The sequence below is a fragment of the Theropithecus gelada genome, chromosome 10 (genome assembly GCF_003255815.1).
Source record: "Theropithecus gelada isolate Dixy chromosome 10, Tgel_1.0, whole genome shotgun sequence".
Classification (NCBI taxonomy): Eukaryota; Metazoa; Chordata; class Mammalia; order Primates; family Cercopithecidae; genus Theropithecus; species Theropithecus gelada.
Genome location: NC_037678.1, coordinates 70,917,854 through 70,944,144, shown reverse-complemented (window position 1 = coordinate 70,944,144; position 26,291 = coordinate 70,917,854). Strand labels below are relative to the sequence as shown.

Sequence of the window (26,291 nt, the reverse complement as noted above, 5' to 3'; positions counted from 1 at the left end):
GCTGGGTGTGCTAGTGGTTGCTTGTAATCACAGCTACTCAGGAGGCTGAGGCAAGAGAATCACTTGAACCTGGGAGGCGGAGGTTGCTGTGAGCCAAGATTGTGCACTCTAGCCTGGGTGACAGACGAGACTCTGTCTCAAAAAAAAAAAAGAAAAGAAAACATTACTTTTTAAATGAAAAATTTGAACAACATATGAACACACGTAGACATATATATATATAAATGTGTGTGTGCATAGCTATAGATATATGAGGTATCTGTATTTGCATTCAAACGTCTTTGAATCACTTTTTTTTTTTTTTTTTTTTTAATTGAGATAGGGTCTCCGTCTGTTGCCCAGGCTAGAGTATGGTGGCACAATCATAGTTCACTGCTGCCTCAAACTCCCAGGCTCAAACAATCCTCCCACTTCAGCATCCTGAATTGCTGGGACTGCAGGTGTGTACCACACCTAGCTTTTTTTTTTTTTATTTTTTTGAAATTTTTATTTTTTATAGAGACGGGGCCTCACTATGTTGCGTAGGCTGGTCTCAGACTGCTACCACCAATCTTACATGTGCCGAGATCGCGCCACTGCACTCCAGCCTGGGCGACAGAGCGAGACTCCATCTCAAAAAAAAAAAAAAAAAGTTGTTTTGGAATAGTCTCTGGAAGAACAGGCAATAGCCTGTCTGGATGTGGTGGTTACTTTTAATCTCCTTTCTGATGACTAATCTTCCCTGGTTGTTTGATGAGATTCCTAGAAAGAGAGTTTAAGACAATTGCGTTGGCCGGGCGCGGTGGCTCAAGCCTGTAATCCCAGCACTTTGGGAGGCCGAGACGGGCGGATCACGAGGTCAGGAGATCGAGACCATCCTGGCTAACACGGTGAAACCCCGTCTCTACTAAAAAAAATACAAAAAACTAGCTGGGCGAGGTGGCGGGCACCTGTAGTCCCAGCTACTCGGGAGGCTGAGGCAGGAGAATGGCGTGAACCCGGGAGGCAGAGCTTGCAGTGAGCTGAGATCCGGCCACTGCACTCCAGCCTGGGCGACAGAGCGAGACTCCGTCTCAAAAAAAAAAAAAAAAAAAAAAGACAATTGCGTTTAGCACAATTGGAAGAACTTCCCTCAGTCATATAAGGGAAAGAACTTCAGCAATGGCTCCCTCCTGCTCTTTGGAAGGGAATGATGGGGACAGGGAACAGAAGGTCAGAGAGAGACGGCCGGGCGCGGTGGCTCAAGCCTGTAATCCCAGCACTTTGGGAGGCCGAGACGGGCGGATCACGAGGTCAGGAGTTCGAGACCATCCTGGCTAACACGGTGAAACCCCGTCTCTACTAAAAAATACAAAAAAAACTAGCCGGGCGAGGTGGCCGGCGCCTGTAGTCCCAGCTACTCGGGAGGCTGAGGCAGGAGAATGGCGTAAAAACCCGGGAGGCGGAGCTTGCAATGAGCTGAGATCTGGCCACTGCACTCCAGCCTGGGCGACACAGCGAGACTCCGTCTCAAAAAAAAAAAAAAAAGAAGCTCAAAAAAAAAAAAAAAAGAAGGTCAGAGAGAGACCTTGTTTCTGAGGCTTATTTCTGAGGCCTTTCAATCTCCTTTGTTCAAAGCACCCAGCATGCCAAAGCACCATATTTTAGAGTATCATTTTCTGAGCCCCAACACTTGGTTGGATGGAAGATTGGAAGAAAAAACGAAAAACAAACAAACAAACAAAAAAACCAGTGCCACAGTGCTGACTTTTCTGGGGAACCTTTTTTTGTTCGTTTATTTTCCGAGACAGGGTATTACTGTTGCCCAGGCTAGAGTGCAGCAGTGTAATCACAGCTCACTGCCGCCTTGACCTCCTGAGTCCAAGCGATCCTGGGGATCCTTTTGACAGCTGTCATCAATGATTTATACCTGCAGCCTTCTCCAGAGGAGTGTCTTTGGGTGATTGAAGTCACCTCGCTTGGAGGTGTCTGGAAGTTAAGTCATCACCCAGAGCCAATGAAGTAGGAGGCCTCCATTGAGCTGGAAGGCAGGTCCAGATTTCCGGCCTAGTGACCACTAGTTAGATGGTGGAGGGACTAAGAGACACAGAGTGGAGGATCAGATTGGTTAGGGGCAGCAGTGGAGGCTGGTTCTTTCTTTCTCTCTCATTATTTATTATTTTTCAAGACAGGATCTCATTCTCTCACCCAAGCTGGAGTGAGGTAGCATGATCACAGCACACTGCAGGCTCAACCTCCTGTGTTCAAGCAATCCTCTCGTCTCAGCATCCAGAGTAGGTAGGACTGCAGGCATGTGCCACCACACCCAGTTGATCTCTCACTTTTTCAAAACAGTTTGAAGAGCTTAAATAACTTTCTACCTCACTGGCTCCTCCTCCTCTCTCCTTTGCAGTTTTACTGTTACAAAAAAAAAAAAAAAAATAGGCCAGGTGCAGTGGCTCACACCTGTAATCCCAGCATTTTGGGAGGCCAAGGCAGGCAGATGACCTGAGGTTGGGAGTTCAAGACCAGCCTTACCAACATGGAGAAACCCCATCTCTACTAAAAATAGAAAATTAGCTGGGCGTGGTGGTGCATGCCTGTAATCCCAGCTACTCGGGAGGCTGAGGCAGGAGAATCACTTGAACCTGGGAGGCGAAGGTTGCAGTGAACCGAGATGGCGCCATTGCACTCCAGCCTGGGCAACAAGAGTGAAACTCCATCTCGGAAAAAAAAAAAGAAAGAAAAAAGAAAAAAAAAATGGCCCGGCACGGTGTCTCACACCTATAATCCAACACTTTGGGAGGCCAAGGTGGGCAGATCATGAGGTCAGGAGATCGAGACCATCGTGACTTCCTGGCTAACACGGTGAAAACCCGTGTCTACTAAAAATACAAAAATGTGGCCGAGCATGGTGGCACATACCTGTAATCCCAGATACTCAGGAGGCTGAGGCAGGAGAATTGCTTGAACCCGGGAGGGTAAGGTTCAGTGAGCCGAGATCACGCCATTGCACTCCAGCCTGGGGGACAGAGCGAGACTCCATCTCAAAAATAAATAAATAAATAAAATAAGTAAGTAAAAAGAATGTTGCTGTGTAGTATTTGGTTGATTTGAGTTTATTTATTTATTTATTTATTTTTTTTTTTGAGAGGGAGTCTGGCTCTGTCGCCCGGGCTGGAGTGCAGTGGCCGGATCTCAGCTCACTGCAAGCTCCGCCTCCCGGGTTCACGCCATTCTCCTGCCTCAGCCTCCCGAGTAGCTGGGACTACAGGCACCCGCCACCTCGCCCGGCTAGTTTTTTGTATTTTTTTAGTAGAGACGGGGTTTCACCATGTTAGCCAGGATGGTCTCGATCTCCTGACCTCGTGATCCACCCGTCTCGGCCTCCCAAAGTGCTGGGATTACAGGCTTGAGCCACCGCGCCCGGCCAGATTTGAGTTTATTTATTTATGTATTATTATTATTATTTTGAGATGGAGTTTCGCTCTTGTTGCCCAGGCTGGAGTGCAATTGTGCAATCTCGGCTCACCGCAACCTCTGCCTCCTGGATTCAAGCAATTCTCCTGCCTCAGCCTCCCGAGTAGCTGGAATTACAGGCTCCCGCCACCACCCAGCTGGTCTCAAACTCCTGACCTCAGGTGATCCACCCACCTTGGCCTCCTAAAGTGCTGGGATTACAAGTGTGAGCCACTGCGCCTGGCTAACATTCCTTTTTTTTTTTTTTTTTTTTTTTGAGGCGGAGTCTCGCTCTGTCGCCCAGGCTGGAGTGCAGTGGCCGGATCTCAGCTCACTGCAAGCTCTGCCTCCCGGGTTCACGCCATTCTCCTGCCTCAGCCTCCCGAGTAGCTGGGAATACAGGCGCCCGCCACCTCGCCCAGCTAGTTTTTTTGTATTTTTTAGTAGAGACGGGGTTTCACCGTGTTAGCCAAGATGGTCTCCATCTCCTGACCTCGTGATCCGCCCGTCTCGGCCTCTCAAGGTGCTGGGATTACAGGCTTGAGCCACCGCGCCCAGCCTTTTTTTTTTTAATTAAAGACTCAAGTTATCTATCCTTTCTCTGTGTAAGTCCAGTTTGACTTCTCCCCTCTGAATTTCCCATTCTTGTTAGTTTGTTATGAATTCTTCCATAACTTTCTCTGCCTATATATATCCACGTAGGAGAGGCAGTCCAGGGCAATGGTTGGCGGTTGGTCTCTGGAGTAGGCCTTCCTGGCCTCAAATCCTGATTTTGTCACACAAAAGCTGTATGATCTCAGAGAAATTGTCTAATCTTTCTAAGCCTCAATTTCTACAATCTATAAAATGGGTGTGGTAACATTAACTATCTCATAGGGTTATTGTTAGGATATATGAGTTAATACATGTAAAATACTTCTAATAGTGGTTGGCATGTGGTAAGTACTAATGGTTACTTATACACACCCATGGGAAAAGTGGAACATTATTTTGAGTATTTTAAAAACATAATGATGTCATAATGAATTTATGTCAATCAGCAATTCATTTTTTTTGAGACGGAATTTCAGTCTTATTGTCCAGGCTGGAGTGCAGTGGCACGATCTCAGCTCACTGCAACCTCCACCTCCTGGGTTGAAGTGATTCTCCTGCCTCAGCCTCCTGAGTGGCGGGATTATAGGCGCCCACCACCATGCCTGGCTAATTTTGTATTTTTAGTAGAGATGGGGTTTCAACATGTTGGCCAGGCTGGTCCCGAACTCTTGACCTCAGGTGTTCCACCTGCCTTGGCCTCCCAAAGTTCTGGGATTACAGGCATGAGTCACCGTGCCCAGTCATGCTATTCTTTTTTTTTTTTTTAACTCAAAAATGTATCTTAAAGATCCCCTCCTGTGAGTCCAGATCCATGGAACTTTTTTAAACTGCTGCTTAGTATTCCATTCTGTAGGCAGTTGGTTGAAATATTCCCCTATTTGTGAAAATTTAGGTGGTTTCCAATTTCTCACAACTACACTGCAATGAGCTACTAATTGATTTCCCTGTTTCCACTCTTGTCCCCTTTCCTCGGTGATAATTGAAATTGTGGACAGAGTGGACCAGATGTGTCTGTCCTTCCAGCTCTGAAATTCTGCTTCAGTGATTCAGACCACATAGTCTGCCATTCACAGAGAACAAGAACTTGAAGCTCAGCCTAACATGAGCAGATAAAATGACAGGAGAGGAAACTGTTGGACCAGGTTTACCTCCTGTTCATTTGGAAGGAACTGGGAAGCTCTTGCACACATCCTGGCCTCCTTGCATTGCCTCATTCATTCGTTTATTCATTTGGTCAGTTACCTTCTGCCTAGTAGTCCCCAGACAACAACAGTTCTGATGCCTCTTCCTTCCTAATATAAGGCAAACTACCTTCACCCCGATCTTGACCCGAGCCTGTCTACTCCATGGTTGGCAGGCACATGCCTGGTTGTTGGGTGATGTGGGTGCTGAAAGTGGGACAGTCACAGCCCAGGCAGACTCCTGCCCTCCCTTTGCCCCACTGTCTATCCAGCTCCTGCCTTTCTCCTTGTATTGCCATCCACACTTCAGGGCCTCGTGAGCAAACAGTTTTGCATTTATCACCTGCTAATACACTAGATCATTTACTTATTTCGCTCATCTAGCATCTGTCTTCTCCCCTAGAACGACAGTTCCACGAGGACAGGAATTTCATCTTTTTACTGCTGTATCGCCACACTTAGTATATGGTGACTTGGCACATAGCAGGTGCTCAATAAACGCTGCAGCAACTGGGCCTTTGTGTGACTGGATGAGTCTTATCTCTTGGAATGAAACCTAGAAATGGAAGTCCTACATCACAAGGCATACTTGTTTGACATTTTAAGAGTTGTTAATAGGTCGAGGGCAGTGGCTCACACCTGTGATCCCTGCATTTTAGGAGGCTGAGGCAGGTGAATCACCTGTGGTCAGGAGTTCCAAACCAGCCTGGCCAACATGGTGTGAAACCCCGTCTCTACTAAAAATTAAAAAATTAGCTGGGCTTCGTGGTGAGTGCCTGTAATCCCAGCTACTCAGGAGGCTGAGGCAGGAGAATCACTTGATCCAGGGAGGGGGAGGTTTAGTGAGCCCAGATCACGCCATTGCACTCCAGCCTGGGTGAAAGAGCGAAATTTTGTCTCCAAAAAAAAAAAAAAAAAGGCCGGGCACGGTGGCTCAAGCCTGTAATCCCAGCACTTCGGGAGGCTGAGACGGGCAGATCACGAAGTCAGGAGATCGAGACCATCAGGAGATCAAGACCATCCTGGCTAACATGGTGAAACCCCGTCTCTACTAACAAATACAAAAAACTAGCCGGGTGAGGTGGCGGGCGCCTGTAGTCCCAGCTACTCGCCCCCGCCCAGCCTCCCAAAGTGCTGGGATTACAGGTGTGCCACTGCGCCTGGCCTACTAGATTCTGATATACGTGATATACGTGAGTTCTGGATTTTGTTTTTATTTTTAGAGATAGGATCCAGCTCTGTTGCCCAGGCTGGAGAATCATGGCTCGCTGCAGCCTTGACCTACCAAGCTCAAGTGATCCTCATACCTCAGCCTCTCGAGTAGCTGGGACTACAGGTACGTGCCACTACACCTGGCTAATTTTAAGGTTTTTTTTGTATCTTGCCATGTTGTCCGGGCTGATTTCAAACTCCTGGCTGAAGCAGTCTTCCTGCTTCTGCTTTCCAAAGTGCTAAGATTACAGGCATGAGCCACTGTAACTGGCTGAGTGTGTTTCTGGACTCTTAAACTCTTCTACTGATTTCCCCCACTTTTAACTTCTATGACAATACCATACTTAAAAATACCTCTATTTATTTATTTATTTATTTTTGAGATGGAGTTTCACTCTTGTTGCCCAGGCTGGAGTGCAATGGTGCGATCCTGGCTCACCACAACCTCCACCTCCCCGGTTCAAGTGATTCTCCTGCCTCAGACTCCGAAGTAGCTGGGAATACAGGTGCCTGCCACCACGCCAGAATAATTTTCTATTTTTAGTAGAGACAGGGTGGGAGCCACCGCGCCCGGCCTGAGATGGGGGTTTCAACATTTTGGCCAGGCTGGTCTTGAACTCGTCGCCTCAAATGATCTGCCTATCTCGGCCTCCCAAAGTGCTGGGATTACATGCGTGAGCCACCGCGCCCAGCCTAGGGCTAAAGTTTTGAATCTTTAGCTTTTTCTGGTATTATGAAGGGGGTTGTTTTGTTGTGCTTGTTGCTTCTATTTTCTAATTGATTAAAAAAAATTAAGATGGTGGGGGTGGTCTCGTTATGATATCTACGCTGTTCTGGAACTCTTGGTCTCAAGGGATCCTTCTGCTTTAGCCTCCTGAGTAGCTGGGATTACAGGTGAGGGCCACGAAGCCTGGCTTCTAATTAATTATCGGTGATGTATAAAAAGAACAGACCTTCTTCATTCGAATCCCGTCTTCTCCATCTATTACATGATTTTGGACATGTTTGTTCAACGTCTCCGAGCCTTTGTTTTCTTTTTACCACATGGGGATCATAAAGCCGGAATGCAGTTGGGAATAAAACCGGATAAAGCACCCAACGAACAAGATCAGGGCAGGGCCTGGGTAAAAGGTTTGAGAAGACACATGCACGGTTGGGAAGGACAAGTCTATGTTGCATGCAGGAGACTCCACGTTAAGACGAGTGAACTCCTCTGAACCTTCAAGGAATAATGCACAACCATAACGAGAATAATTTTTAAAAATAAAGTTTTCTTCCCTGAAAGCCTGGGGATGTCCAGGATGCGCGCCATTCTGTGATCTAAGTCGACTTTCCACCTCTTCAGTTGGTACCACCTTTCCCAAAGAGTTTGGAGCAGAGCACTCCGGTCTTCGTAGTAATTTACTCCTAAGGGCTGTTCCAGTGGACTCACGCAGGCGCAGGAGACTACACTTCCCGGGAACTCCCTGCCTCGTTGTTCGCTGGTACCGCCTTCTGACTTCCGGTATTGCTGCGCTCTGTAGGGCCAATCGGGAGCCTGGAATTGCTTTCCTGGAGCTCTGATTGGTGCATTCGACTAGGCTGCCTGGGTTCAAAATTTCAACGATACTGAATGAGTCCCGCGGCGGGTTGGCTGGCGCTTCGTCGTCAGAACTGAGAGGCTAGGTGAGCCGTGGGAAGAAAAGAGGGAGCAGCTGGGGCGCGGGTCTCCCTCCTCCCGGAGTTTGGAATGGCTGAAGTTCACCTTCCAGCTCCTAGCGCAGTTCGCGCGGGTAGGCCTGGCTTCTGAGGCGGTTGCGGTGCTCGGTCGCCGCCTAGGCGGGGCAGGGTGCGAGCGGGGGCTTCGGGCCACCCTTCTCTTGGCGACAGGATTTTGCTCTGAAGTCCGTCCGGGAAACTGGGGGGAAAAGGAGTTGCGGGAGGCTATCGTCTATTAAAGGTAACGATAATTATTATTACCATGCTAACAGGTTATAAACATTGACTGAACTAAGTACCCTGCGTGCCCGTTCTCATTTAATTTCCTCGCCAAGCCAATGTAGTTGGTGCTATTCTTGGTCCCTCTTGACGGAAACGGAGGAAGGAGGAAGGAGGAGGAAACTGTGGGCCAGAATCTAGATAAATTTCGAGAAATGGGTGATACAGTAGCCCTGCCCTCAGGAAGTGTGGCGTTTGATGGAGGAAAACAGAGGTAGTCACAAATAAGGACATTTCAAAACTGTTATCTAAAACAGAAAGATGATTAGATGGTGTGAGAACATAATTGAGGGAGAGTTTAAGTCCATTTGGAGTTGTCTTCTATTTGGGATTTAAAATTCATTATATGTTATCCATATTTGTCCAGCTCTCTCTTTTTGTATGGAATCACCAGATATTATTCCCTTTCTCATTTCCTTTCTCAACATTTATAGATTGGAGGGGGGAAGGAAAACCAAACCAGGTTATAATATTGTAGAATTGGTTTACCCCCTATTTTCTTGACATATAACGTCTTGTTTTCCACATATAATTTTCTGGTAGTTCAGTAACATGGACTTCCCCAAATCAGGCCTACTTAGGATAGAAAAGGATTTTTGACTCCTAGATTTTGCTTTAAGACCAGCTCTTGGTTTACTCCCTGGTTCACCCTTACCTTTTCTTGACATCCTATGGCCTCTCTTTGAATTTCTCTCACTCATCAAATGTTGTCAAAAATAGGACTATTTGCTGCTGTAGTAAGGATGTTCTTGTATTGTGGCCTTAGTGTATTACACCACCCCCACGTCAGACTTAAGTCCGTCCCCCTGGTTGGATGGATGAGTCAGTTCAGTATTAAGCTGGCATTCTTGGATCAAAATTATGTGGCTCTCAGCTAACTCAGCCATTTAGTTGTCCTTTGAGGGTACTGCGTGCTCAGATTGGCATGAGATATGGGTATACAGATGTGTGATGAACTCAAAGGTTTTTTGGTGTGTTTGGGGACAAAAACATGGTTTGAAATTGGCAAGTGAGAATCAGAACAAGACAGGACACCATCTGAGTGCTCTACTGTTTTGTATTCTAAGTGTCCGGACAATTTAGAGGTGAGGGAGATCAAGAGCCAGTTTGTGTTTCTGTGCTTCACAAAGCCACCCTTGCCTAATTCTTGATAAGCAAGAGTTTGGTTAGACAGGGACTGAAACAATTCTGGTACATAGGAATCACCCACTAAATACCTGTTGAATTGACTAGGCAGGAAGGCACTATCTGAATTGACTACAAAATTGCGGGTATGAAAAACTGGATTGTACTCAACTAGGTTGGTAATTTTGTTTAGACTTTCAGATTAGCTGAATAGGGTTTATTTGGCTAACCTTATGCTTAAATCTGTGTATTTCAACCTTGATAAAATTAATTTATTGCAGTTAAGATTGTCCAGGATTATGTGAGAGAGTCCTTCATTTCTTGTTTAGGTACCAGGAGATTTTCAGAGTTCGTCTACATCTGTTGGTTAATTTTCCTTCAGCTTTTTCTGGGTCTCTTCCCTAATTCTCTTTGAATTCCTGGGAGAAAGAGGAGGGAGAGTTAAATGCCCTTTGACATACTTAATTTTCTTTGCTATGAGTAAAGTTAGGAAGCAAAATTGACTATATATAGAGTTTTTTTTTTGAGATTTCAGCTCACTGCAACTTCTGCTTCCCCTGTTTAAGCAATTTTCCTACCTCAGCCTCTCGAATAGTTGGGATTATAGGGACCTGCCACCACACCTGGCTAATTTTTGTTTTTTGTTTTTTGTTTTTTGTTTTTTGTTTTTTTTGAGATGGTGTCTCACTCTGTTGCCTAGGCTGGAGTGCGATGGTGTGGTCTTGGTTTACTGCAACCACTGTCTCCCAGGTTCAAGCAATTCTCCTGCCTCAGCCTCTCAAGTAGCTGGAACTACAGGCACGTGCCACCACACCCGGCTAATTTTTTTGTATGTTTAGTAGAGACGGGGTTTCACTGTGTTAGCCAGGATGGTCTTGATCTCCTGACCTTGTGATCTGCCTGCCTTGGCCTCCCAAAGTGCTAGGATTACAGGCGTGAGCCACCGCGCCCAGCCTAATTTTTGTATTTTTAGTAGAGATGGGGTTTCACCATGTTGGCCAGGCTGGTCTTGAACTCCTGACCTAAAGTGATCCACCTGCCTTGGCCTTCCAAAGTGCTGGGATTATAGGTGTGAGCCACTGCTCCTGGCCTGTTAACCCTTTTTTTACTACAGAGAACTTGGAACCTGTTTCATCACTTTTCTACTTCTTCCAGGTTCTTGATACATATTTGCCAGACTTCAAGATTTAAGAAAAGGGGTGAAAGAGAAGATTGCAACTTTCAGTCAGGCCTGTAGGCCTGATAGACTGATTAAACCACAGGTAAGGCAGTGACCATAGGAAGAAAGAACATTAATATATCAACTTCATAAGTGTTTAAATGACTTTAATTTTATAAAGTAACACATATTTTGGAAGGAAATTTATTTATTACGAAAAGCAAAAAGAAAATAAAATCACCCACTATCCCACCTCTCAGATAAACCGTGGTTAGCATTTTGATAGATTTCTTTATAATAATTTTTTTCTGTGTCTATATAGTCATCCCTTGATATCCATGGGGAATTGGTTCTAGGACCTTCCCAGGATATCAAAATTCTCATACGCGGCTGGGTATGGTGGCTCATGCCTGTAATCCCAACACTTTGGGAGGCTGAGGCGGGCGGATCACCTGAGGTCAAGAGTTTGAGACTGGTTGGCCAACATGGCAAAATCCTATCTCTACTAAAAATACAAAAATTAGCTGGGTGTGGTGGTGCGCGCCTGTAATCTCACCTACTTGGGAGACTGAGGCAGGAGAATCCCCTGAACCTGGGAGGCAGAGGCTGCAGTGAGCCAAGATCTCATCACTGCACCCCAGCCTGGGCAACAGAGCAAGACTCTTGTCTCAAAACAAACAAAACAAAATTGTCAGATGCTCAAGCCCTGGTACAAAATGATGTGTAGTATTTGCATATAGCTTATGTACATACTCCCATATACTTTAAATTATCTCTAGATTACTTATAATACCTAATACAATGTTAATACTATGTAAATAGTTGTTATACTGTATTGTTTAGGGAATAATGACAAGAAAAAATGTCTAGGGTAGGCACAGTGGCTCAGGCCTGTAATCCCACCACTTTGGGAGGCTTAAGTAGGAGGATTGCTTGAGGCCAGGAGTTTGAGACTAGTCTGGGCAACATAGTGGCATCCTGTCTCTACAAAAAAAAAAACATAAAAAAATTTAGCTAGGCATGGTGGCACCTACTTGTAGTCCCAGCTACTCGGGGGGCTGAGGTGGAGGGTCACTTAAGCCAAGAAGTTTGAGGTTACAGTGAGCTGAGGGCGCCACTGCACTCCAGCCTGGGTGGCAGAACGAGACCCTGTCTCCAAAAAAAGTCTACATGTGCAGTACAGATGCAGTTTTTTTTTTTTTTTTTGAGACGGAGTTTCGCTCTTGTTGCCCAGGCTGGAGTGCAATGGCATGATCTTAGCTCACCGCAACCTCCACCTCCCAGGTTCAAGCGACTCTCCAGTCTCAGCCTCCCAAGTAGCTGGGATTACAGGCATGTGCCACCACACCCGGCTAATTTTGTATTTTTAATAGAGATAGGGTTTCCAGGTTGGTTAGGCTGGTCTCCAACCCCCGACTTTAGGTTATCCGCCCGCCTCTGCCTCCCAAAGTGCTGGGATTACAGGCGTGAGCCACCGTGCCCGGCTTTGCAGTTTTTTTTTTTCCCCAAATATTTTTGATCTGCAGTTGATTGAATCCACAGACATGGAAACCATAGATACAGAGAGCCCACTGTCTTTAATTTTTTTAAAAAATCATACACTAAAATCTTTTGTTAATTTTTTCAACTCTTTTTTTTGAGTCGGAGTCTTACTCTGTCTCCCAGATTGGAGTGCAGTGGCGCGATGTCTGGCTCAAGGCAACCTCTGCCTCCCGGGTTCAAGCAATTCTCCTGCTTCAGCCTCCCGAGTAACTGGGATTACAGGCACCCGCCACCTTGCCCAGCTATTTTTGTGTTTTTGATAGAGACACGGTTTCACCATATTGGCCAGGCTGGTCTCAAACTCCTGACCTCGTGATCCACCTGCCTTGGCCTTCCAAAGTGCTGGGATTACAGGCTTGAGCCACTGCGCCGGGCCCCTAAGTTTTTTGACTTAATAATCAGGCTATGAATATTTTCCCGTGTCATTAATAAATTTTCTTCTCTTTTCTTTTTTTTTTTTTGAGACAGGGTCTTGCTTTGTCACCCAGGCTGGAGTGTGCACTTCAGTGGCGTGATCACAGCTCACTACAGCCTCCATCTCCTGGGCTCAGGTGATCTTCCTGCCTCAGCCTCTCGAGTTGCTGAAACTACAGGTGCATGCCACTATACCTGGCCAAATTTTTCTGCAACATAATTTTTTTTTTTTCTTTTTTGAGATGGAGTCTCGCATTGTCACCCAGGCTGGAGTGCAGTGGCACGATCCCGGCTCACTGCAACCTCTGCCTCCCGGGTTTAAGCAATTCTCCTGCCTCAGCCTCCTGAGTAGCTGAGATTACAGGTGCCCGCCACCACACCCAGCTAATTTTTTGTATTTTTGGTAGAGATGGGGTTTCACCATTTTAGCCAGAATGGTCTCCCATCTCCTCACCTTGTGATCTGCCTGCCTCGGCCTCCCAAAGTGCTGCGATTACAGGCGGGAGCCACCGCACCCGGCTCTGCAACATAATTTTAATGGCTATATGGTATTCCATTATTTGGTTCTTTATATTATTTTACCCAGTGAAATTGCTGGTCTAAAAGAATGTGTATTTTTGCCCGGGCATGGTGGCTCACGCCTGTAATCCCAGCACTTTCAGAGGCTGAGGCGGGCAGATCACCTGAGGTCAGGAATTCAAGACCAGCCTGGCTAACATGGTGAAACCCTGTCTTTAGTAAAAATACACAAATTAGCCAGGCATGATGGTGAGTACCTGTAATCCCACTTGGGAGGCTGAGGCAGAAGAATCACTTGAACCTGGAAGGTGGAGGTTGCAGTGAGCCGAGATCGCGCCATTGCACTACTGCAGCCTAGGCAAGAGAGCGACGAGACTCATCTCAAAAAACAAACAAACAAACAAAAACAGAAACAAAAAACATTTTTAAAACTTTTGACATGTAACACCAAATTGCCTTATAGGAAGATTATGCTGATTTACCTGAAACAGTATATATTCACATAGGCACAAATGTATAATTTAAAATAGGTAATATATTTGCATGGTGCAAAAATCAAAATAATACAAAAAGCTTCATGGTTTAAACTCTTCTTCCAACCTTGTAACTTTCTTCTTCATTCTCCATAGGTAAACACTTTTTTTTTTTTTGGAGACAGTCTCACTCTGTCGACCAGGCTGGAATACAGTGGCACAATCTCAGCTTACTGCAACCTCTGCCTTCCTGGTTCAAGTGATTCTCCTGCCTCAGCCTCCCGAGTAGCTAGGATTACCGGTGTGTCACCACACCTGGCTAATTTTTGTATTTTTAGTAGAGATGGGGTTTTGCCATGTTGGCCAGGCTGATCTTGAACTCCTGACCTCAGGTGATCCACCTGCCTCGGCCTCCCAAAGTGCTGGGATTACAGGCATAAGCCATCTAATAAATACTTTTATTAGGTTCTTGGGTTTGGGTGTTTGTGTGTATTCCCCAAACCAGATACCTTTTGAAGGGTATAAATCTCTATAAAATGAAATGACTACCATTTGACTAGGATTGTAATCTGCAGCCCCACTGTCAACCATTACACACTTTTTCAGCTTCATACTATTGGAATATCAGATCACTTTGTGATTCTGCTAAGATCTCCTTTTAGTATTTTACAAAGCTCTGTGTCATTATTTGTCCTAGTAATAAACAGCATCACTGATTTCTATCTAGGTCCTATTAGTCATAGGTGGTTTGTTGAGTTCTGTGGATAAATTAAAGCAAAACTGAGTTTGTAACCCTTAAAAAAGGGCAGTATGAAACATACAAGTTTGGGAGAGAAATGATAGGAAATATATTTGCTTGAAGTTTCTGGACAGTGATGAATTAGAGCAAGTGTCCATGTGTCCTGTGCTGACTTCTGAGTGTTGGACAGTGAGGGATTGTCATTGGATTTTAAATTGACCCAATTTTGGAAGCTTCATAGATCTGTTTCTGTAAACAGATCCAATTTCAACATAGAAGTTAGCAAACATAAATGTGGAAACACAAAGTCCATTAAACTTCCTTCAGACTTAGTTTGTGACTTTGATTAACAGTTAAAAATTGCATGCTGGATTATGTTGCCATTTACTGACTGCTGCTAATCCCTTATATACAAGAAAAAAATGTATGTGTTTTCTTCCTGGGTAAGATGAAAATAACTCCACTCTATTTTACTTGTGGTAATGTAATAGGATCTCTTATCCCTTGTGAAAGTAGGAGAGGATGTCCCTGGAGAAATGGCACTGCCTGGGATGGGACCATCTTAACTAACTATACTTCTAATGAAGTCTTATCTTATTCTGTTTATTCTATTACATTACCAGTTTAACTCATGACTTTCTCTTTAATAGAAATAGGCAAGTCATATCTCACTGGCTGGATAGCAAGGTGTTTGAGAGCATCTGTCACACCAAAGTCTTTGTTTTGCTTAGGAGCTGGTAGTCCACTATTTTACCCTGCTTAGAATGCACGCTCTTGCAGCTTTCCCCCACCCGGTCTGAACCTGCACCTTTTGATTTATAGAGCTTGTCAAGACTAGTTATTTTTGGTTTGAGAGTGAAGAAAGATGGGAGGCAATGGGAGGTTAATTTCAGATGAATGTGGGAACAGGTTACATTGCTTTGTCTGCAGTCTTCCTAATTTGTATTTGTCTTCCCCTTCCATTTATCTCTTACCCTAGAAAAAGTCAACGTTCGTTCTTAGCTTGTAGAACTCTGCAGGTCTGTCAGCGTCTTTTTAGTATTACTTACATCAGAAAACCTCTGATCCTCTTCTATCCTGTTGTCCTTCTCTGCACTTCCAGAGTGCTCTCTGTTTATGCCCTCTTGCAGCAAGGATAGCCCTATATTGTAATCGTTTGCATTCCCCCATTCAACTGTGTGTTCTTGGAGGGAAGAGATTTTTTTTGTTGTTTGAGAGGGAGTCTCACTGTGTCCCAGGCTGGAGTGCAGTGGTGCAGTCTCGGCTCACTGCAACCTCAGCCTCCCGAGTAGCTGGGATTAAAGGCACGTCTCCACCACGCCCGGCTAATTTACTCTACTAAAGTAGAGACGGGTTTTACCTTGTTGGCCTGACCTCGAATTCCCGACCTCGTGATCCACTCGCCCTGGCCTCCCAAAGTACTGGGGTTACAGGCCTAAGCCACTGTGCCCGGCCAAGAGATTTTATAGTTATATCTCTGCTGTCTATCTATCTATCATCTATCTATCTATCTATCTATCTATCTATCTATCTATCTATCTATCTATCTGTCTATCTATCTATCCTTTTAGTCTTCGCTTTTTGGAAGCAAAAATGGGCTATAAGACATGATGGATGACATTGAATAGGCAGTTTTTAGAGGAACCTAATTGGTTCATAGTATACAGGATAGGCTTTTTCCTTGGGTCTTTGTAGGAATATTGGTCATTAATTGGTCATTAATATTGGTCATACAACAGAGTATTTCTAGTTTTGCAAGAATCTGAAACTGTGATAGATTCAGATAATTTTGAAATGTGAAGCTAATTCTCTTGCTTGGCAGCTTGATTTGTTTGGGGGAATGTGGTTGACGCATGTGCTTTTTTTTTTTTTTTTTTTTGTGAGACCTGTTGACAGAAATTCAATCTTGATTAAGGGGCGCAGGAAGGCATCCAGTTCCCACCATGCCTGGGGCTCTGTCGTTTAAACAGCTGCCTTTGGCTCTGGCCTGTTCCATTTCCTACTAGGCCCTGTGGACTTTAATTTTGATAAGTTTCACATCCTAATATTTATTATTTCTGGGGGAGGTAGTGTCGTGAAACCGAAATGACCCAGTAGTTAACTTTTGGTTTTCTTGATGTACTTGTGCTATCAGCCTTCATTGAAGAGTCAGACTTCTCAATGGATATGTATTTATTTATTCTCTTTTTCCAGAGAGAGGTGATGGTCTCCTGAGTTGGCCATTCTAGACCAAAATATAGCTTAAAAGATGCTTTTTTAAAAAATGGATCATGTTAGGAAAATAATATTTTGTTTTTAAAATTTCACCTAAAGATTAAGTGTACCTAGGTTTGCACCCCTCGCTTTTTGTCCACCACTAATCAAATGTAGTCTTAGACCTCAGAGGACACCTTTCTTCTGCTGCTTGAACCCTCTTCATAGTCTCTTTACTCTAGAATATCACTGAGGTTTTATCTAACCTCCATCTTATATAGAGGAAAAACTTTATATGCAAAAGTACACTTAAAAAAAAGGAATAAAGGGATTTTAAAAAAAATTTTATGGGAATATTCAGATCAGAGCTTTCCAATTAAATTTAGAACAAGATTTGTAATTTGATCAAGTTTTCTTTATGAGCATTTCAGGGATGCTTAGGTTTCGAAAAGAGCAGAATTTGTCTTTGTTGAACAGGATCATACGATTTGTTTTCATTCCTCCTTTTTGAAGCAATGTTTATAGGAAAACTTGTGCATTAGAGAGACCCCAGATTTTGGAATCCTACAGACCTGCTCTTTTAAAACTCGACGCTGAGGCCGGGCGCGGTGGCTCAAGCCTGTAATCCCAGCACTTTGGGAGGCCGAGACGGGTGGATCACGAGGTCAGGAGATCGAGACCATCCTGGCTAACACGGTGAAACCCCGTCTCTACTAAAAAAAATACAAAAAACTAGCCGGGCGCGGTGGCGGGCGCCTGTAGTCCCAACTACTTGGGAGGCTGAGGCAGGAGAATGGCGTGAACCCGGGAGGCGGAGCTTGCAGTGAGCTGAGATCCGGCCACTGCACTCCAGCCTGGGCGGCAGAGCGAGACTCCGTCTCAAAAAAAAAAAAAAAAAAAAAAAAAAAAAAAAAAAAAAAAAAAAAAAATAAAAAAAATAAAACTCGACGCTGCTATGTATTAGTTTGGTGATCTTGGAATAGCGTAACTTCTCTGAGCTTGTTTCCTTGTTCATAAAATGGTGATGGTAGCATCTATTTATAAAGACATCGATCTATCATTTATATTATTAATGCAGTTTAAATGAGATGACTTATGTGAAGTGTCTGGCAAGGTGCCTGGCCTACAGCAGACAGTATTTGGAAGTTATTGTCTCTTGCTCCATGACATTTGTTATTTATCTATTTAAATGTCCATTTTTAAATACATTTGAGAGGCAGTGGATAAGAACACCACCTTCGGGGTCTATTCCGTTTGGAATCCTGGCTTTACTGCTTCTTAGCTGCATGACTGCGAATAAGTAGTAAATCTCTGTGCCTAAAGTCCCTCATTATAGAATGAAGATGATAATAGTACCTACTTTATAGGATTATTGTGAGGCTTTAGTGAGTTAATACATTTAAGATACTGTCATCAGTGTCTGGCATGTCGTAAGTGCTTATTAAGTAATAGCTGTTGGCCAGGCATGGTGGCTTACGCCTGTAAATCCCAGCACTTTGGGAGGCTGAGGTGGGTGGATCACTTGAGGTCAGGAGTTCAAGATCAGCCTGGCCAAGTTGGTGAAACCCCGTCTCTACTAAAAATACAAAAAGTTAGTTGGGCGTGGTGGCGGGTGCCTGTAATCCCAGCTACTCAGGAGGCTGAGGCAGGAGAATCACATGAACCCGGGAGGCAGAGGTTGAAGTGAGCCGAGATTGTGCCACTGCACTCCAGCCTGGGCAACAAGAGTGAAACTCTGTCTCAAAAAAAGAAAAAAGTTAATAGCTGTTTTTATTTTTAACTTTTTCAAATTTATATGCCCTTTTATTAAGTCAATGCCCCAGGAATCATTTTTAGTTCTATATAGAAATATTGTTTATTTATTTTTAATTTTTTTAATTAATTTTTTTTTGAGACGGAGTCTCACTTCGTCGCCAGGCTGGAGTACAATGGCACGATCTTGCCTCACTGGAACCTCTGCCTCCCGAGTTCAAGCAATTCTCCTGCCTCAGCCTCCCAAGTAGCTGGGACTACAGGCACACACCATGACGCCCAGCTAATATTTGTATTTTTAGTAGAGACGGGGTTTCACCACGTTGGCCAGGATGCTTTCGATTTTTTGATCTTGTGATCCGCCTGCCTTGGCCTCCCAAAGTGCTGGGATTACAGGCGTGAGCCACCATGCCCGGCTATTTATTTATTTATTTATTTTTGAGACGGAGTCTCAGTCTACCGCCCAGGCTAGAGTGCAGTGGCATGATCTCGGCTCACTGCAACCTCTGCCTCCTTCATTCAAGCGATTCTCCTGCCTCAGCCTCCTGAGTAGCTGGGATTACAGGCATGTGCCACCACACTCAGATAATTTTTGCATTTTTAGTAGAAAGATGGGGTTTCACCATGTTGGCCAGGCTGATAGTTCTATATAGAAATATTAGAAAGAGAATATGTAACTTTGGATAAGTTAATAGTCAATTTATAGGCCACGTAAATGGGAAGGATTATTTCCTCAAATCAAGAGATTAGGCAATTTTTGCTTGATTGTCACGAATATTTAATAAAAATTCCAGAAAGCTCAGTTTCTTTTGGGATGCAAACATAGATCTAGGGAAATAAATACTGCTTATTTTGTTGTTGTTGTTGTTGTCTTTTAAGAGACAGAGTCTCACTCTGTTGCTCAGGCTGGAGTGCAGTGGTGCAATCATGGGTCACTGTGGCCTCGAACTCCTGGACTCGAATGATCCTCCCACCTCAGCCTCCTGACTAGCTGGGACTACAGACACACACCACCATGCCCACCTACTTAGGAGGTTGAGGAGGGAGGATCCTTTGGGCCCAGGAGTTCGAGTCTAGTCTGAGCAACATAGCAAGACTCTATGTCTTTAAAAAACAGAGATGAAAAAGAAAGAAAAAAGGATGTGAAGGGTTAAATTTGAACACTTTCCAGGTAGTTTTCAGCATCATGCTTTGGTGGAATCATGGTTTTGTGGCTAAGTGGGGTTGCTGCATATTACATTCCTGCCTCTTCCTTCCCCCAGCCTTAGTTGTCTTCATTACATTCATGCCTGGGCAGCGTTCCCAGTGACCTGAATTAGGCATTAAGATCATGGGAATCCAAGATTTTCCCATGTCTTCTAGCATATTTGTTCATAAGAAAAGGAAAATTTCCTCCTTGCAGCAAGGCGTTTTTAAAACAGTCAGTCACTGTGGAATCTTTCACTAAAAAATCCTTTGAATAGAAATGTGGTCAAGGAGAGGAAAGGTATCAGCAGTGATACTACCTAACGATAGTGTATTTCATAGCACTTGAAGTACCTTCTTATTTGTTTATGGTAAGAAGGTAGGCAGAGAGTTAGTGACTTGCCTATTGTAACATACATGTGGTAAATGCCAGAGAGGGCATTCTGGACTTCTGTTAGTTGGGATTGCTTTTGACTACAGTTGACAGAAAATGTGACTATAATGGTTTATACAAAAATTATTATTTTCTGAGATGAAGTCTTACTCTTGTCGCCCAGGCTGGAGTGCAATGGAGTGATCTCAGCTCACTGCAACCTTCGCCTCCTGTGTTCAAGTGATTCTCCTGCCTCAGCCTCCTGAGTAGCTGGGATTACAGGCACCTGCTACCACACCTGGCTAATTTTTGTATTTTTGGTAGAGACAGGGTTTCACTATGTTGGCGAGGCTCGTCTCGAACTCCTGATCTCAGGTGATCCGCCTGCCCTTGGCCTCCCAAAGTGCTGGGATTACAGGCGTGAGCCACTGTGCCTGGCCTATTTTTTTAATATAAGAAATCTGTTTAGCAGGTCATGGAAAATTGAAAAAAACACCAGACATCTGGAATAGTGTAGCATTATAGGTTTATTTATTTATTATTTATTTATTTTTGAGCCAGAGTTTCGCTCTTGTCGCCCAGGCTGGAGTGCAGTGCTCACTGCAACCTCCGCTGCCTGCGTTCAAGGGATTCCTATGCCTCAGCCTCCTGAGTGGCTGGGGTTATAGGTACCTGCTACCACGCCCAGCTAATTTTTGTATCTTTAGTAGAGACAGGGTTTCACCTTGTTGGCCAGTCTGGTCTCTGAACTCCTGACCTCAGGAGATCTACCTGCATAGGCCTCCCAAAGTGTTGGGATTATAGGCGTCAGCCACCGTGTCTGGTCTATTTTTTTTCCCCCCAGCCTATTTTTTTTTTTAATAACAGCTTTTTGTCTGTTTTTTTAAATGAGCATTCATTTGTATAATAAGGGTTTAAAGAAAGGTGTTAATTAACTTTGTTTTTGTTTTTGTTTTTGAGACAGAGTGTCGCCCTGTCACCCAGGCTGGAGTGTAGTGGCATGATCTTGGCCCTCCTGGGTTCAAGAGATTCTCCTGTTTCAACCTCCCAAGTAGCTGGGATTACAGGCATGTGCCACCATGCCCGGCTAATTTTTTTATGTTTTTAGTAGAGATGGGTTTCACTATGTTGGCCAGGCTGGTCTCAAACTCCTGACCTCAGGTGATCCATCCGCCCTGGCCTCTCAAACTGCTGGGATTACAGGCGTGAGCCACTGCACCCCACTAGAAAGGTATTAATTTAAATAAACATTTATTCAGGTGATTACTGGCATCTACCTCCCTTCTAAGATACAGATACTTTTGAGTACATGTTGTTCCCTGGATAAAAACAAATGGCTGGCCAGGCACAGTGGCCCACACTTGGGAGGCTGAGGCGGGTGGATCATTTGAGGTCAGGAGTTTGAGACCAGCCTGGCCAACATGGTGAAATCCTGTCTCTACTAAAAAAATTAGCCAGCTGTGGCTGTGAGTGCCTGTAATTCCAGCTACTCGGGAGACTGAGGCAGGAGAATTGCTTGAACCCGGAAGGCAAAAGTTATGGTGAGCCAGGATCATGCCACTGCACTCCATCCTGGGCGACAGTGAGACAATGTCTCAAAAAAAAAAAAAAAAAAAAAAAAAAAGACAAATGGCTCATTGGGGTTCATCGGCAAATTATTGGCCAGTGAGTGTGGCCTTTAGGCTATTTATCAGATTACTTTCAGCTATTTTATTAATTAACTAGATTGGGCTTGAGTAGGAGCAGATTGTAAACCTACACAGGTTTCCACAGGATAGAGTGCAAAACTTCGTACGTAGGAGTAGGGAGGGGCCTGTTTAACTTGTTCCTTTATTCTTGCTTCTATTCCTATGCTGCATGTTGTGCCTCTTATGTGTGTTTCAAAGTCGTCTTCTTTATACTCAGAAATAGTATTTTTTGAAAATATTTCTAAGAAAAGACAACTTATATTTGGCAAAACTGTGTTGAGCTCTTACCATGTATAATGCACTGTGTTAAGTACCTTGATGGATGGATGGATGGATGAGATACACAAGTAAATAAAATCTATCTTTGTTTTTAGGAACTTCGAGTATACTGGGAGAGACATTTACACAGTTAACATAAAATTGCATGATAAGTGTTACAGCGGAGATGTAAACAAAGCACGATTGGCTTTGGAGAGGCAACAATTTTGTGTGATAGGTGGAAATTGGGAAAGAGTTCACAGAGATTTGAACTGGACTTTGAATGATGGATAAGCTTTTGGTTGGTAGGCATAAAAATTAGTGATGTATTTTAGAAATTGGGTTATTCAGGGCAGAGAGAGAATAAATTGGGCTAGAGGAGGCTAGAAATGAGAAAATGGTAAATTGAGGGAAAATAATGACATGGTGAATGTGAAACAGCACAGTGTAGATGCTTATCAGACTTTGCCTCTTTCTTTTAAAAAACATTTTTAAGGCCAGGTGCGGTGGCTCACACCTGTAATCCTAGCACTTTGGGAGGCCGAGGCGGGTGAATCATGAGGTCAGGAGATCGAGACCATCCTGGCCAACATGGTGAAACCCCGTGTCTACTAAAAAAAATACAAAAAATTAGCCGGGCGTGGTGGCGGGCGCCTGTAGTCCCAGCTACTCGGGAGGCTGAGGCAGGAGAATGGCGTGAACCCGGGAGGTGGAGCTTGCAGTGAGCTGAGATCGTGCCACCGCACTCCCTCTTGGGTGACAGAGTGAGACTCCATCTCAAAAAAAAAAAAAATCATTTTAAAAATTTATTTTATTTTTGTTTATTATTATTATGTTTTGCAATGGAGTTTTGCCCTTGTTGCCCAGGCTGGAGTGCAATGGCGTGATCTCAGCTCACTGCAACCTTTGTCTCCCAGGTTCAAGCGATTCTCCTGCCTTACCCTCCCGAGTAGCTGGAATTATAGGCTCCCTCCACCATGCCCAGCTAATTTTTTGTATTTTTTTTTTTTTTTTTTTTTTTTTTGAGATGGAGTCTCGCTCTGTCAACCAGGCTGGAGTGCAGTGGTCGGATCTCGACTCACTGCAAGCTCCGCCTCCCGGGTTTACGCCATTCTCCTGCCTCAGCCTCCCGAGTAGCTGGGACTACAGGTGCCTGCCACCACGCCTGGCTAGTTTTTTTGTATTTTTTAGTAGAGATGGGGTTTCACCGTGTTAGCCAGGATGGTCTCGATCTCCTGACCTCGTGATCCGCCCGTCTCGGCCTCCCAAAGTGCTGGGATTACAGGCTTGAGCCACCGCGCCCGGCCAATTTTTTGTATTTTTAAAGTAGAGACGAGGTTTTGCCATGTTGGCCAGGCTGATCTTCAACCCCTGACCTCAGGTGATCCACCCCCTCCGCCTCCCGAAGTGCTGGGATTACAGGCGTGAGCCACTGCGCCCAGCCTAAATTTAATTTTTAATTTTTAATTTTAATTTTTTCTTTTTGGTTTTTCTTTATATTTGCTGATTACTTACAGATAATTTTTATTTTTTAGAGATAGTGTCAACTACTTACAGACAATTTTTATCTTTTTAGAGACAGGGTCAACTATTATACTTACAGATAATTTTTATTTATTTAGAGACAGGGTCTCTCTGTGTTTTGCAGGCTGGACTTGGACTCCTGGTCTCATGTGGTCCTCCTGCCTCCCAAAGTGCCGGGATTACAGACATGAGCCACTGTGTCTGGCCCACTGCTTTCTAATTCCAAACATATTTACCTCAAGGAGTATCTTTAAGTTACCTGAAAAACTAATTTTTAGGTTGATTGGACAAAGTAAGGCTATTTTCAGTAAATTCAAGTGGTTTGCAAAATTACCACCGTGATAGTAAAACCAAAGTAATGATGGGAATTTACTTAGATTTATGTGCAAACATTTCTTTCCTCAGTAATGATGGGAATTTACTTAGATTTATGTGCAAACATTTCTTTCCTCAGTAATGATGGGAATTTACTTAGATTTAAGTGCAACCATTTCTTTCCTCAGAAGGTGACCTGCTGAGAAAAGTGGTACAAATACTGGGAAAAACCTGCTCTTCTGCACTAAGTGGGAGACAATGTCACAAGTTAAAAGCTCTTATTCCTATGATGCCCCCTCGGACTTCATCAATTTTTCATCCTTGGATGATGAAGGCGATACTCAAAACGTAGATTCATGGTTTGGTAAGTGCCTGCTTTCTCTGGCTATTTTAAGGATTAGTGGCTTGCTTTGTGCTGAAGACCTTTCAATAATAGAAGGGGTTGCAACAAAAGAACTAAAATATCAACTCCTTTCTGCACCAAGAAAATAACTAAAATATCAACTCCTTTCTGCACCAAGACATTCTGTCATCCATGATATTGTGGGAATAGTTGAAATGCCCAGTATTTGGGGAATGGATTGTAAACACAAATTATATGTTGTTTTGTAGTTCAGAATGGCGGATTTAAGCTTTAGGGACATACGGGAAAGTTCAGATGAACCAGTGTTCAGCAAAACTCCATGCTCAAATATGTCTGTAGTGATGGCAGCCACATAAAAACTTTCTCTACTATCATTAGGCATGGATTATATTCACAGCTAGGATGTTGACATTCATACAATCTACCAGTTTTACTCAGATTTCTCCAGTTTCACTTGTATGTGTATTAAGTTCTCTGTGGTTTTATCACCTGTGTTGGTTAATGTGTCTACCACCACAGTCAAGATATTGAACAGTTCTAGTATCACAAGGAACTCTTGTATTGCTCTTTTATAATTACCCTCACCTCCCTCCTGCCACCCCTCCCTCAATTCATTTTTTTTTTTTTTTGGGAGACTGGAGTCTCACTCTGTTGCCCAGTGGTACAATCTCGGCTCACTGCAACCTCCGCCACCTGTGTTCAAGTGATTCTGCCTCAGCTGCCCAAGTAGCTGGGATTACAAGCACCCACCAGCTCACCTGGCTAATTTTTGTATTTTTAGTAGAGACACGGTGTTTTGCCATGTTGGCCAGGCTGTCCTTGAACCCCTGACCTCAGGTGATCCACCCACCTCGATCTCCCAAAGTGCTGGGATTACAGGCGTGAGCCACTTCCCCTGGCCCTCAATTCATTTTTAAATGGAAGGATTATGCTACTAAGAACCCAATCCCAGAAACAGTTTTGCTTGGCCAACAGTAAATAAGAATGTAGTTACATTTTTACATTACTTTGAAATAATATCTGATACTAGTTGTTGAGGCCCCTTTGATTCTTTCTCTCATGTCTCCATCCTCCTTATCAGGAGAAATCACTATCAATACGTGGTGGGGAACAGAAGTGAATCCATTGCAGCTGTACTTATCCGTATAATGCACTGTCCAAATGTGATGGCAGGTGCCATTCCTTTGGAAAAGGACTTTAATGGCATCTAGTGGGGATCCTGAGAGGAGTAGTCTGTTGGAAGTGGTGGGGGAGGAAGGTTAACTACAAGGGCCACCTGTCCTGCGGGGATCTTCCCCATGCCCTTGCTTCACTGGAACCCTAAGGAAATGGCTGGGCTGTCTGAGGATTTCTTTTTCTAAGCTTTTATTTAAAATAAAAAGGAAAAGATTAGCATAAGAATACTGTTAAACGGCCGGGCGCGGTGGCTCAAGCCTGTAATCCCAGCACTTTGGGAGGCCGAGACGGGCGGATCATGAGGTCAGGAGATCGAGACCACCCTGGCTAATACGGTGAAACCCCGTCTCTACTAAAAAATACAAAAAACTAGCCGGGCGAAGTGGCGGGTGCCTGTAGTCCCAGCTACTTGGGAGGCTGAGGCAGGAGAATGGCGTGAACCCGAGAGGAGGAGCTTGCAGTGAGCTGAGATCCGGCCACTGCACTCCAGCCTGGGTGACAGAGCAAGACTCCGTCTCAAAAAAAAAAAAAAAAAAAAAAAAAAAAAAATACTGTTAAACACAATTTGGAAGAAAAAAAAGTGACCCCACTATTTTTCAAAAACTACCTTAGTTTAAAAAATTATTTATTTGTTTTTCTGTTTTTGCCAGAGTTCTTTTGGCTAACAAAACTACCTCTATTTTAATATATTACTTTCCAATTTTTTTCTTAAATAAATAGTCACATCTTTTACACAGTTGCAGTCAGAGTGTACATGCACAGCGTAGTTATTGCTGTGTCTCACTGCGTTCCTGAAACTTATCAGTAGGCTGTTGGTAGAATAGACCCTTCATTGCTTTGTACTGACTTCTGGGCACAGTAGAATCTAAGATAAAATTTCTTGAGAAAACGTAGCTCTGCTCTACCCTCACACACCCCTTATTCCTCCCACCACCCCAGTGAGGAGGAAACTGTAAGACTATACAATGTCTCTTGTAAGCTCTAGAGTTTTTGATGATTACTATTTTCTTTTTCTTTTTTTTGAGACAGAGTCTTGCTCTGTCGCCAGGCTGTAGTGCAGTGGCTCGATCTCAGCTCACCGCAACCTCCGCCTCCCAGGTTCAAGCGATTC

General features: G+C 44.1%; 1 protein-coding gene across 1 annotated transcript in view; it reads left to right on the top strand.

Moving 5' to 3' along the window:
* Positions 1–7,825: 7,825 nt before the first annotated feature.
* The window catches only part of TPX2 (TPX2, microtubule nucleation factor), a 62,852-nt gene continuing 44,386 nt past the window's right edge, over positions 7,826–26,291 (top strand). The window contains exons 1-3 of the mRNA XM_025398742.1: positions 7,826–8,343; positions 10,662–10,768; positions 23,829–24,004. Of these exons, the coding sequence (XP_025254527.1) occupies positions 23,899–24,004 (106 nt within the window). The 5' untranslated portion in view covers positions 7,826–8,343; positions 10,662–10,768; positions 23,829–23,898. The remainder of the gene's footprint in view (positions 8,344–10,661; positions 10,769–23,828; positions 24,005–26,291) is intronic.